This window comes from Symphalangus syndactylus, chromosome X, assembly GCF_028878055.3.
Source record: "Symphalangus syndactylus isolate Jambi chromosome X, NHGRI_mSymSyn1-v2.1_pri, whole genome shotgun sequence".
Lineage (NCBI taxonomy): Eukaryota > Metazoa > Chordata > Mammalia > Primates > Hylobatidae > Symphalangus > Symphalangus syndactylus.
This window is the reverse complement of record NC_072447.2, coordinates 154,678,781-154,692,342: the sequence shown is the minus strand read 5'-3', so window position 1 is coordinate 154,692,342 and position 13,562 is coordinate 154,678,781. Positions and strand designations below refer to the sequence as shown.

The window sequence follows — 13,562 nt, the reverse complement described above, 5'->3', positions numbered from 1 at the left end:
TGGATTCCTAGGTATTTTATTCTCTTTGAAGCAATTGTGAATGGGAGTTCACTCATGATGTGGCTCTCTGTTTGTTTGTTATTGGTGTACAAGAATGCTTGTGATTTTTGTACACTGATTTCGTATCCTGAGACTTTGCTGAAGTTGCTAATCAGCTTAAGGAGATTTTGGGCTGAGACAATGGGGTTTTCTAGATATACAATCATGTCATCTGCAAACAGGGACAATTTGACTTCCTCTTTTCCTAATTGAATACCCTTTATTTCCTTCTCCTACCTGATTGCCCTGGCCAGAACTTCCAACAGTATGTTGAATAGGAGTGGTGAGAGAGCGCATCCCTGTCTTGTGCCCGTTTTCAAAGGGAATGCTTCCAGTTTTTGCCCATTCAGTATGATATTGGCTGTGGGTTTGTCATAGATAGCTCTTATTATTTTGAGATAGGTCCCATCAATACCTAGTTTATTGGGAGTTTTTAGCATGAAGGTTGTTGAATTTTGTCAAAGGCCTTTTCTGCATCTATTGAGATAATCATGTGATTTTTGTCTTTGGTTCTGTTTATATGCTGGATTACATTTATTGATTTACGTATGTTGAACCAGCCTTGCATCCCAGGGATGAAGCCCACTTGATCATGGTGGATAAGCTTTTTGATGTGCTGCTGGATTCGGTTTGCCAGTATTTTATTGAGGATTTTTGCATCAATGTTCATCAAGGATATTGGTCTGAAATTCCCTTTTTTGGTTATGTCTCTGCCAGGCTTTGGTATCAGGATGATGCTGGCCTCATAAAATGAGTTAGGGAGGATTCTGTCTTTTTCTATTGATTGGAATAGTTTCAGAAGGAATGATACCAGTTCCTCCTTGTACCTCTGTAGAATTCGGCTGTGAATCCATCAGGTCCTGGACTCTTTTTAGTTGGTAAGCTATTGATTATTGCCACAATTTCAGAGCCTGTTATTGGACCATCGTCTTAACCACGATTGCCTGCTGCCTCTTGGAGAGTGGTGCAGAAGGTGAAGGGCATTAGGGCTAGAGTATGAGAAGAGAAAGCAGATGGAGGCCATGGTGGGTGAAGAGCTGAGCTTTGTTCCTAAAGATTTCATTAAAATAATTGCTTAACTCAGCCTGTGCTGAGGTGGCACATTAACTAATCCCAGAAAAGGTCAAACACACAGCCAGGATGTCCAGGGAGTAGCCATGGAATTAGTTTCTTAAGTGGATCACGTAACTCAGAAAAAAGCTTGGTTGGCAAAATCTGCCAGGTTTTATCAATGGCTAACTCTTGGATATTGACAAATGAAAGTAGAGTTTTGTTCTGTGGCCTTAAGTCTGTCCATTTGGAAATGGCCCCTGACCAGTTCAAGGGGCCTGAGGAATGATATATTCTGGATCTCAACTAACCTTAGAATGTTTGTCAAAATGGAGTATATGCTGGGGCCCACATATCACATAATTTTGCTATAAAATGATGGAAGCTTTCAACATTAATTTTCAAGCAACACTTGTCTCTGTGAATCCACAATTATACATGTCCTTTTGTCTCATTATCTAGACCTACACTGTTCCCTCTTGTGATATCATAGTCTGTCATCTCCTCTGCCCTGTTTTCCTTCCACCTCAGAATCAGGGGAGGGTGCCTAAAAAAATCAACATTTGAAATGGAATTGAAGGACAAACAGGATTTAGAGATCTAGAATTAGTGTGGGGAAAGGCTATTCTTGACAAAGGCAATACTGAGATGTCAAAAGTCCAGAAGTATGAGAGAGCATGGCCTGTTAGGGAAGCTGAAAGCTGTTCAGAGTAAGATGCAGAAGAGAGAGGGAGTGTAGGGCTGCAGGGGTGGGTGGGCTGTTCCATGGGGTCCTGGGGTCATGTATGGCAGGCCTCCAGCTGGACCAGTCCAAGTGGCACAGACAGGCAAGGTGTGGCTGGCCCCAATCTGAAGAATTCCCTCCTTCCAATGGGTGAGCATTGCTGCTGGGGTCAAGTGCCTGGCTTTGGCAGAAGCAGTAGGGGTGGCTGGCGGTGGGAGTGTCTGGACCACCTGGGCCCTGTCCCTGTGTCCCAGGAGTGCTCCTGGCCATCGTGTATTGGCTTACCTGGGCCACTGCGTGGCCAGGGCTCAGAGCCCTGGGAGTGTGGGCAGAGCCAGACAGGGACCCGTCCCTGGCTCACTCTGCTGAAGGTGAAGCAGGGGCATTGACATACTTTTCTTGCACTGGCTGCACAGGTACTGCCAGCCTTTAGGGCCCTGATCCCGGGACTGTGCAAGCAAGGAGGGAGAGGAGCTATTTGCAGGTTTCACACACCCTCCTGTCCCCTCACGTCTCCACTGGACCCCTTACATGTGTGAGCAGAGAAGCCAGCCTCCTGCTTCCAGAGGTGCCACCACCAATGCCACTGCCTGGTTTCCCCTCCCTTCCCCACCCCAACTTAAGGGAAAAGAGGAAGGAGGCCCCAGGAGGAGGCCGAGGCTGCAGCATCACATAGCCCAAAGTGGTGTACTGCACAGCCGGGCCCTAGAGGCTGAAGGCCTGCCCTTGCTGCTGCAGGGATTTCCTCCTCAGAGTGAGCAAGCAAGAGAAGTCACTGTATCTGTTCACTCCCCTCACCTCCTCGTCTGTCCTGGGCACTGCCCACCTGGCATCAACTCTTGAGACCAATCCTTGGCAGCCTAATCAGACCCCACTCCCACTTCATTTTGGTAAACCGCGGTTGGTCTCATCTTTAGCACACAGAAGATACACGTTCATAACAGGAAAATTAGAAATACATGGAGGAGCAAATGTGGGAAATTAAAATACTTTTTGTTTCCACTTTCTAGAAATATCTTAGAAGATTTTGGTACATTAACTGATTATTTTACATTCAGTATTTAAGATGGTTCCCTTTGCATTTTCTGTATAAATATGTTTTTATATAAATGGGGCCATAGTATTGATACTGTTTTATAAGCTGATTTTTATTTAATTTTATATTATAAATGTGTTTTCATGTCACTAAATGCACATAATCCAAGTAAAATGTACACAAGATTTAGTAAAATATGTTAGCAATTAGAATGAACACAGCACACATTTATTATTACTTGTTTTGGTTACTTAAAAAAAAATGAAAACCCTTCCTATCAGGCCAGAGCATAGCTGACAGTGACGATAATCCCTGTTGTCACTAGGAAGTGTAGCATTTCATTGTGAAACTCAGTAAAATAGTATCTTTTTTGGTAATGTCCTCATATAGATGGATCACAATCTATTTAAACAATCATCCACTATTATATTCTGTGTTTTAATGCTATAAACAACACTGTAAAGACCCTTCTTTTCCCTGTAGCATTTTGCTCCTGTTTAAGTATCCGCTTAAGATACAGACAGGATATTGAGATTGCTATTTCAGAAAGTAGACACATTTAAAAAAATTGATACATATTGACAAACTGCCGTTCTGAAAGGTTAAACAATTCACACTCCTATTATCAGTGATGGGCATGCCAATTTCCCCTCACCCTTGCCAACACAGGTATCATGGGTTGAATTGTGTCCCCTGAAAAGATGTGTTTAAGTCCTAACCCCCAGTACTGCAAAATGTGACCTTATTTGGAAACAGGGTCACTGCAGATGTAATTAGTTAAGATAAGGTCATACTGCAGTGGAGTGGGCCCTAATCCAATATGACTGGTGTCCTTATAAAAAGGGGAAATTTGGACATAGAGACACACACACACACACGCGTGCACATGGAGAACACCATGTGAATATGAAGGCAGTGATTGGGGTGATGCTTCTATAAGTTGAGAAACACCAAAGATTGTGAGAAAACAACTTGAAACTAGGAAGAGGCAAGGAAGGATTTCCCTACAATTTTCAGAGGGAGTGTAGCTCTGCTGACACCTCAATATCAGACTTCCAGCCTCCAGAACTGTGAAAGAATACATTTGTTTCGTTTTAACCCATCCAGGGTGTAGTACTTTGTTATGGCAGCCCTATGCAACAAGATATTGTCCTTCTTTTCTTACTGTTTATCAAAGTAATACATGGGTATAGTGGTAGAATTAATAATGATCAATTTTTGAGCATGTAATATGTGCAAAGCATTTCCCTGAGGGCATGTATTAACTCACTTAACCCCTGAACAACAGTTTGAGGTGGGTGGTGGTATTATCTGAGGTTTATAGATAAGGAAATCGAGGCTCAGACAGATTAAATAATTTTCTCAGGGTCACACAGTTGGTAAGTGGTAGAGCAAGATTTGGAAACAAGGCAGCAAACTTGCTCCAGAGTCTATAAACATAATCACTACATGGATCACTCCCTTTTTACTTTGCATCTAGAAGGACGGATGTAAGGAAAGAAGGAAGGCAGGAAGAAAGGCAGGGAGGGAGGGAAGGAGGAAAGAAAAGAAAGTTAAAAAATCAAATAACAGAAAGGTATATACTGAAAAGGAGCAGTTCCCATTTTAACCACTTATGTTTTACTTCTGATGGTTCCCTCTATAGTTCTAAATAATGTGCTTATACTGCTATTTTTCACCTTTAGAGATGAAATATTGATTCCCTACCCTAAGGTATATGAGTGCTTATCTCACTTCCATTGCCCCTACCTCTCCTTTCCTCCAAGTATTGATAGCTGGATCAAATACTTAGCTATATTTATTGATCTATCAACCCTTCTGTCCTCATATCCTCACCTTCTTTCTTCCAACTTCTGCCAACTAAAAGTTTGCTTTCATTGTAAAAACAGATTAAAATATACACTTAGTTCTTGTGGTAGGGAGAATAGTGGCCCCCCAAAGATGTCCACATTCTATTCCGTAGAACCTGTGAACATGTTAGGTTACATGGAAAGGGGGGGATTAAGGTGCCTAATCAGCTGATTTTAAAATAGATTATTCTGGATTATTCAAGTGGGCATAATGTAACCATGAGAGTCCTTATAAAGGAGAGGCAGGAAGACCAGAGTCAAAAAGAAAATGAGTAGAAGATATTTTACAGCTGGCTTGAAAGATGACAAATGGGGCCACAAGCCCAGAAATGTGGACTACCCAGAGAAGCCAAAAAGATGAGAAAACCTATTCTTCCCTAGAGTCACCAGAAGTGAAGGCAGCCCCACCTACATCCTGATTTTAGCACAGTGAGACCCATTTTAGACTTCTGACCTTCAGAAGTATAAGAGTATAAATTTGTGCTGTTTTAAGCCAACAAGTGTGGGGTAATTTGATAAAGTACCAATAAATAGAAAACTAATACCGTTATATGCCCCTAATTAAGCTTTCAATACTTTCTCTATAGATTGATTTTAAACGCTCAAAACCAGCAAGGGACATTTGTATTACTATGACTGTATGAATACTGTCTTTTGTTGGGATTGCATTTCTTCTTTAAGGGCCTACCACCACTTAAATTTCCCTAGTTTTCTGTAGAAAGACCCTTCAGAGTATTTTAGATTAAGGCACTCAGGTTATCTTTCTTTTCAGTGGGAGAATAAACATATTGATACAGTCCTTGTGCCTGTGGAAGTAGGGCTTGTAACTTTTCCGAGTTCAGATCTGCAGGAAATGTCCCTATTTCCCATTCCCATCCTTGAGACCCTCTCCCTTTGTCCCTGCAGCCCCCAGGTCTGTGTCCTCTCTGGGCGTTGCCAGCAGGCACCTCCCTTGTAAGCTGAGCTCCCTCTGCTGCTTCTCATCTACACTGGGGCCTGCTTTCTCCATCAGCACTTTCTGAATTCCAAAATTCTCTTGAGCTCTTTCATTCATTCTTTCCTGTTGTTTTCTTTCTTATGGGTTTACTCTATTTTACTGTCTTCACTGGCACTTGATGAAGTCTTAAGAGAAAGAGGAGGTAAATGTTGCTGCTCAGTCTGCTATATGAATTGGACATCTTTCCGACTTTTTACCTACATTTTTTAGGAACTGCGTTATTTCCATTTTTAAAATTTACATCTCGAATATAATCTGGAGTTTTATTTTTGGTTTGCACTATGAGGTAACCAAATGTACCAGTATCCGTGAGTGAATAATCAAGTGTTTCCTCATTGATATGAGATGCTGCTTTTATCATATACTAAATCCACATGTGTGCACATACATACACATACAAACGCATAAATCTGTGTCTATATTATTCTTTTTCATTGTTGTCTCTCTGTCTATTCTTTATATGTATCACATTATTTTAATTATCGTAGATACATGTTTTCGAACTGTGTATATATACATACACACACACACACACACATAATCTTTCCAGGAAGATACACAAGAGGCAGTTAATTGTAGTTACCTAAAGGAAGGAGATGTGAAATGGATAATTTGGGGACAGGTGTGGGCGGGAGACATTTTGCTGCACATACTTTTATACCTATTGATTTAGGAACCATATAAATATTATTACCTTACATATATATGTATTGTTTTTATTGTGACCATAAATTATGGGCATTCCTTTCTAAATGCTTCATACACTCTTCCATGTAGGGTCTAGAATATGAATGGAAATCTGGGCCAGAGAAAGGACCCACAATCCGTGGATGTTCTGATTGGTATGGCTGGCTTTCTCTCCAAATGCTGTCAGTCCTCAGTATGAACTAGCTTCATGCAGAGGCCGTCTGCTCTTTGCTCCAGATTCAAACATGTATTAAATAAATTAATGAAATTCCTCAAAGTCTGTGGCTAGTTGTTGACACCATCCCCTATTTTCCCTAATTTGGCGAATTATTACATTAATTTTCTAAAAGAATAGTTTGGATGTGTGATCCTTATATATCCATCTTTCCTAGAAATTTGATCATTTGTTAGAATGACAGTTTTATTATTATTGTCATTGTATATATTATTTCTTTAGATGTGTAGCATAGGTAAGTAAAGATAATGCATAAAACAGGACATAAAGAAAAATCAGAGAGATGGAGATAAAAAGAAAACAGGAGGCAAGATAAAGAACAAGGAGTAGAGATAGAGAGAGGGAAAAATACCCAAGATAGATTTAAGAAAATATATCCACTTACTTTTTTATGATGAGTTAATTTGCCAAGCTAAAAAATCCTCTTGTGTGTTTCAAAACCTTAGAAACTAGTTAAGTTGTGAATGTGTTTTACATTCTATTATCAAATATTTCATATTTAACACAGATGGAATTTAATAGGCTGAAGTGCAAAGGCAGGAGAAAATTCCCCCAAATCACTTAAAGGGTCATCCTTCATAATAAGAAAGACAAAGAGACGCAGCAATAGGGGCAAGGAGGGAGAGAATCTAACAAATCCACTTCAGGAAAATATAGTCAGTCACGTAAAGCATTATTTAGCTAAACTGTTCTGCATTTCTGATACATAGATAATAACTAATTTATGAATACATATGCATTGTATGTTTTATATTGTACCCTTGAATATTTCATATACAACACACACAACACAGATGGTACATAATGAGCTTAATAAGCTGGGACAAAAGGGTGGAGGTGGGATGGAGGGAATTGTGAAAATCTTCCAATTTGATTAAAGTTTCAGTTCTCTCTTTGACAGAGAAGAAGATATACAGAGATGGAAAATATCAGAGTTGTGTTTAAGAAAACTGATTAAGTTAATTGACATAATAAATTAATTTGCTAAGCTTTCGAAAAGTCCACTTGTAAGTTCCACCCATAAAAATGATCTAGGTTGTGAATACTTGTGAATATATGAAAGTGTCTTTCCATTGTCCCTTTGACAATTTCACAGTGGACCCAGATAGTCTCCAATACAAGGACAGAAACCAGGGAAATCTTCGCAACCTAGTAAATGGTGTCAGTTCTTACTAAAGATAATTCCTTTCACCTCTTCAGAAGACAGACAACAAGACAGAATGAGAAAGAAAGAAGTATAGAAAAGGAGAGGATTGAGGAAAATCAATGTGTTCAACCGTTTTGAGTCAGTTATTCAAAACAAATGGTTAATTTGATAATCTTTTGCAAAGTCCATTTGCTTTGCCTTTTAGATCCACAGAATGTAATTAATTTATGAATATTACATCTTTTATATATTAAATATTTCACATGATCAGAGATAGGATTAATAGGTAGGGTTTGGAAATGTGAGATGATAAAAAGGGAGAATTGCGTAAGCTAATCAAAGTCCAACTCTCATGAAAAACAAATCCCCAATGCCTTCTCAGTGGGGAGAGAGTGAAGGAAACGGAAAGGACAGAAAGAAGTAGAGATGCACACAGACAGAAGATAAAACAAAGGAAGAAAATAATTGAAAAAAAGAAGCAGAGAGAAAGAAAAGAGATGGGAACTCCAAAGTTGTAATTTTTAATTTGCTAAATTAAAAATAAGCCTACTTGTATTTTTTGTGTTCACATAAACAAGCTAAGATGTGAATACATATTCAATATGGGTTGTATATTGAGCCTTGGATGACCAGATGGTGCTTCCTAGGTTTAGGTACAAGGGAGTGGGTAGAGTAGAAAAGTGGGAAATTGCCTCATTTGTGAATCCTGCCAAAACCAAATGTGGGTGGAGGAAGAGTGGTGAAAAATAAGAAGCTCTGATAAGAGTGCTATTAGAGCAGGCATATCGCAAGGGTCTTTGGGGACTATTTTGGAAAATCTGGCTTTTACTCTTTGAGAGATGGTAAACCATTGGATAGTCTTGAACAGAAGACAGACAAGATCTGACTTATGTTTTAATAAGATAATTTCTGGCAGCTGTACTATGAATGCATTGAAGAGGAGTCAAGGACAGAACAAGGAGACCAGTTAGAAAGCTATTCCAGTACTCTAGGTGAGACATGATGGTGGCTTAGACCAGGGTGGTAGCAGTAGAGGTGGTGAGAAGTGGTCAAATTATGGAAATATTTTGGAGAAAGAACTGCAAGAGTTGGCTGATTGATTTTGTGTGTGTTATGTGTGTGTGTGTGTGTGTAAATGTGTGAGAGAGAAAGGAGGGAGGGAAGGAGAGCAAGTGAGAGAGCAACAGAACACGGTGGGGTTGAGAAGTCAGTGGAAAGTCTCTTGGGGGAGCCATTTTGAATGGGTGTTGGGGATGGGGAGAGTGAAAACCAAAATCTTGATTTTCATGTTAAGTCAAGTAGTGATGTCTAATATATAAATCTTAGAGTTGAGTAGAGAATATTAAGGCTCCTATAATAAAGTACCACAAACTGCAACTTAACAGAAATATGTCTCACAGTTAAGGCTAGAAGTCTCAAATGAAAGCATCAAGAAGGTTAGTTCTTTCTAGAGATTCTGTGGGGGAAAATCTGTCCCTTGCCTCTCCCTAGTTTCTGGTGGTGGCTGTAATCTTTAGCATTCCTTGGCTTGCAGCTGCACCACTCCAATCTCTGCTTGTGTTTTTTTTTTTTTTTTTTTGAGACAGAGTCTCGCTCTGTTGCCCAGGCTGGAGTGCTGTGGCCCGATCTTGGCTCACTGCAACCTCCGCCTCCCAGGTTCACGCCATTTTCCTGCCTCAGCCTCCCGAGTAGCTGGGACTACAGGTGCCCGCCACCACACCCGGCTAATTTTTTGTATTTTTAGTAGAGATGGGGTTTCACCGTGTTAGCCAGGATGGTCTCGATCTCCTGGCCTTGTAATCTGCCCGCCTTGGCCTCCCAAAGTGCTGGGATTACAGGCTTGAGCCACTGTGCCCAGCCCTCTGCCTGCTTTTTACATATCCTTCTCCCTGTGTGTCTGTGTTTTCACATGGTGCTCTCTTCTAAGGACACTAGTCATGTCGGATGAGGGGCCCACCCTACTCCAGTACGGCATGACCTCATCTTAACTAACTACATCTGCAATAACACTATTTCCAAACAAGGCCACGGTCTGAGGTAACAGGGCCTAAGGCTTCAGCATATCTTTTTGAGGGACACAATTCAACCCACAACAAGTAGGAAGCCCAGGTAGAAGTTATACATTGGGGAGTTATTAGAGTTTAAGGTATTAAAGACACAGGCTGGATGAGAATTGCCGGTGTCTGAGTGAGACAGAAAAAAGAAGTACAAGTACAGAGCTTTGACATCCTCCAGTGTTTAGAAATTAAAAGGAACAGTAAAGGAGACTTTGGAGGAATGGTCTGTGAAGTAGGAGAGAAACCAGAAAAGCATCATGGCCTAGAGGGTCTGTGAAGAGTGATTACAAGAGGGAAGAAGGATCAACTGCATAAAATGCTGCTGACAAATCCAGTAAGAGGGAGAATTGACTAATACATTTAACAACATGGGGTAATTATTAGTACCTATCTCACAGAACTGTTAGGAGGATATAAAGTTAACAATCCACAAACACTCAGAAAATATTTTGGCACACAGTAAAAGTGCAGTAAGTGCTCACTCTTATTTTAGGAGTGGGATAATGTAGGTCAGTTCACGTTCTGCTATGTGAACTTTTGGGTCTAACCAAGTTAGTACATTAGAACAGCAGAGCATAATGGTTAAAAAGCATGAACTGTGGACAACCTACCTGGGCTTGACTTTGGGCTTTACTAATTACTAGCTGTGTAACCTTATGCAAGTTGCTCCATCTCTCCTTGCCTCAGTTTCTTGAGCTATAAAATGAGGATAACAATAGTACCTACCTCATAGGGTTCCTGTGAAGATTAAATATTTTATAATGTTAAAGTGCTAAATGAGTGCCTATCACATAGCAAGTGCTGTAGAAGAGATTTTTATTTTATTATTATTTAAATGAGAACATTAATTTACTTGAATGAATTGTGTCGAAATTGTTCTGAGCAAGCTGTATTGGTACACTGATAGCATTGTTTTTTCACACGCACACAAAAAACACACTATCTTGTGATTATTAAAGGGCTCTGGTTATATGAACTTGGGAGATGCTGGAATATTGAATATAAGATTAAAGAGCTTTGTGAATTGAATTGGGGCCCAACTTGATTTAGCAATGTTTATGTAGCTACATACTGCCTAATTTTACTCTCTCTTTAGGAGAATATGTCGTCATGACAACCCACTTCCATCTCAAGCGAAAAATTGGCTACTTTGTGATCCAGACCTACTTGCCATGTATCATGACTGTCATTCTGTCACAAGTGTCGTTCTGGCTCAACAGAGAGTCTGTTCCTGCCCGTACAGTCTTTGGTGAGTGATAATTTATGGAGCGTAAGGGAAAGTCTTATCATGCAGAGTCACAGTGGAGGTGAGAAAGGTGGAAGAATGATTCCTGGAGAGAATGGGAGAAATGCCTGTGCCTAGCAGGAGTAACTGAATCATCAGACCATGGAGTTTTAGACGACTGAATTCTTAAGGAGGAAGTTAGAATAAGAAGACTGTTGGACCAGTAAGATACTGAAATGCTTCCCATTTCAGTCCTGCTTGCCCCCAAAGCTGGAGAGGGAATTATCCTTTAGTGAAAAAGAGAGGAATTTAGTGCATACAGTGGAGAAGTTAAAGGGTTAGAAGCCAAGCTGTCTGAACAGAGTATTGGACTGGGGGCTTTGTTAAGATCTGCTTTTTTTGTATGAGTGTTTGACTTTGTGGCTTCTTCTCTAGCCTTTTTGAAAGTATGAATTATCTGATATTGTGTAAAGGCCACACAAAGTTTAAAGGATTTCTTAATAGTACCCACAATCAAAGGCATTTTCTTCATCATGAGTATACTGATGTCTAGGAAGACATTTGCATATCATTAGCACTTTTTCCTCACAGACTTAAAACATATAAAACATTTCCTGCCTATTTTTCCCACTGTCGGAAATACATATTAATTTTTTCAGCTACTAAACTGCCTCCATGGCAATGATACCTTTGAGGCATATACTTGAGTGTACTTGGTATCCACATAGAAGGTGTTTCTACCAACATCCTGAAGTTTTACTGGGTAGTGAAATAAAAAGTAAATTATAGTTTGGAAGTAGTAGCATTGTAGGTCAGGTATTGTAGGAGATAGCAGTGGAGAAAGAGAAAGAGTGACCTGTAAAGTAGGAAAAAGAAAGAATAATCAAAAGAATGTGATATCATGGAAGTCAAGTGAGGAAAGTATTTCAAGAAGCAGAGAATACTCATGTGGGTTGAATTGTACTGAGTTTACATGAGATGCAGACAGAAACTGTCTGTTGGGTATTGTGATATACTTGGCTGTTAGGGATCTTCAAAGAACAGTTCTAGTGAAGTGGAGGGAGCTGAAGCTGTATGAGAGTGGGTTAAATATGCTCACTTTGGGAAATGTAACAAACTAGATACCCTGAAAAGCTTCCTTTATAAAATCCTAGAAAAGCTAGATAAAACATAGAAACCATTCTTTTTCATTTTTCCTTCTTTTTTTTTTTTTGAGACAGAGTTTCACTCTTGTTGCCCAGGCTGGAGTGCAATAGAGCATTCTCGGCTCACTGCAACCCCCCGCCTCTCAGGTTCAAGCGATTCTCCTGCCTCAGCCTCCCGAGTAGCTGGGATTACAGGTGCCCGCCACCACACCTGGCTATTTTTTTTTTTTTTTTTTGTATTTTTAGTAGAGACAGGGTTTCAACATGTTGGCCAGGCTGGTCTCCAACTCCTGACTTCAGATGATCCACCCACCTCAGCCTCCCAAAGTGCTAAGATTACAGATGTGAGCCACAGCACCTGACAAAACCATTCTTTTAAGCTAATGTCTTAACGTGAGCTTAAAAGAAATTAAAGGAAATACACAGGGGCCCAAATGAAAGAAGAAACTGAAAATTGAGTGTTAATCACATTAACTGTACTGTTATGGCAGGAAGATAAGCAGATGGACTCCTGGTCTTGGTAAACAAGAGTTTGACTTTTTAAAGAAAGGCATTTACAACTAAGATTGTGGTAGGCAGAATAATGGTCCCCAAAGATACCCGTATTCTAGTCCCTGGAACTTGGGAGTGTGACCTATACAGCAAAAATAACTTTGTAGTTATGATTAAAGAAAAGATCTTGAGATGGAGAGATTATTCTGAATTATCTGGAATGGGGCCTAAAGGCAATCACAGTATCCTTATAAGAATCAGGCAGAAGGAGATTTGACTATGGAGGAGAAAGCAATGTGATGGCAGAAGGAGGAAAGATTTGAACATGCTCTGCTGTTGGATTTGAAGAAAGAGGAAGGGGATCATGAGTAAAGGAATCTGTCATACAGCTCTAGAAGCTGAAAAAGGTAATAGATTATTCCTTTAGCGCCTCCAGAGGGAGTGCAACCCTGCTGACACCTTGACACTGGACCAGTGAAACTAATTTCAGCCTTCTAGCATCAAGAATTGTAAGAAGGCATTTAGTTGTTTTAAGCAACTAAATTTTTGATAATTTGTTACATAAACCAAAGGAAATTAATACAAGGACACATCCCATAAATTCAATATCATCGAAGAGTTAACGCTTTCAATGCAAGGGAGTACTAGAAAAATACACTTACCAGTGCAAAGAGACAATAAAGAAGCATATTTCTTTTGGCCTGGGCTTTGTGTGAAATATGAGATTCCTTGATAATTCATTTGCTAATTCAAACTTGGCCTCACATTAATTTAGAATTTATATTTACATTAATTGCACTGATGTGAGAACCTGCATGTTAAAATGTTTATATAAAAAGCGATTGCAGAATTGTTTATGTAAGAAAAAAAGCAAGAAT

The 13,562-nt window shown here is 39.8% G+C and overlaps 1 protein-coding gene across 2 annotated transcripts in view; it reads left to right on the top strand.

Moving 5' to 3' along the window:
• Positions 1-13,562, top strand: part of GABRA3 (gamma-aminobutyric acid type A receptor subunit alpha3) — a 271,961-nt gene that overhangs the window by 230,272 nt on the left and 28,127 nt on the right. For both annotated transcript variants that reach the window (XM_055268325.2, XM_055268326.2), the window contains exon 8: positions 10,919-11,071. In XM_055268325.2, the coding sequence (XP_055124300.1) occupies positions 10,919-11,071 (153 nt within the window). The remainder of the gene's footprint in view (positions 1-10,918; positions 11,072-13,562) is intronic.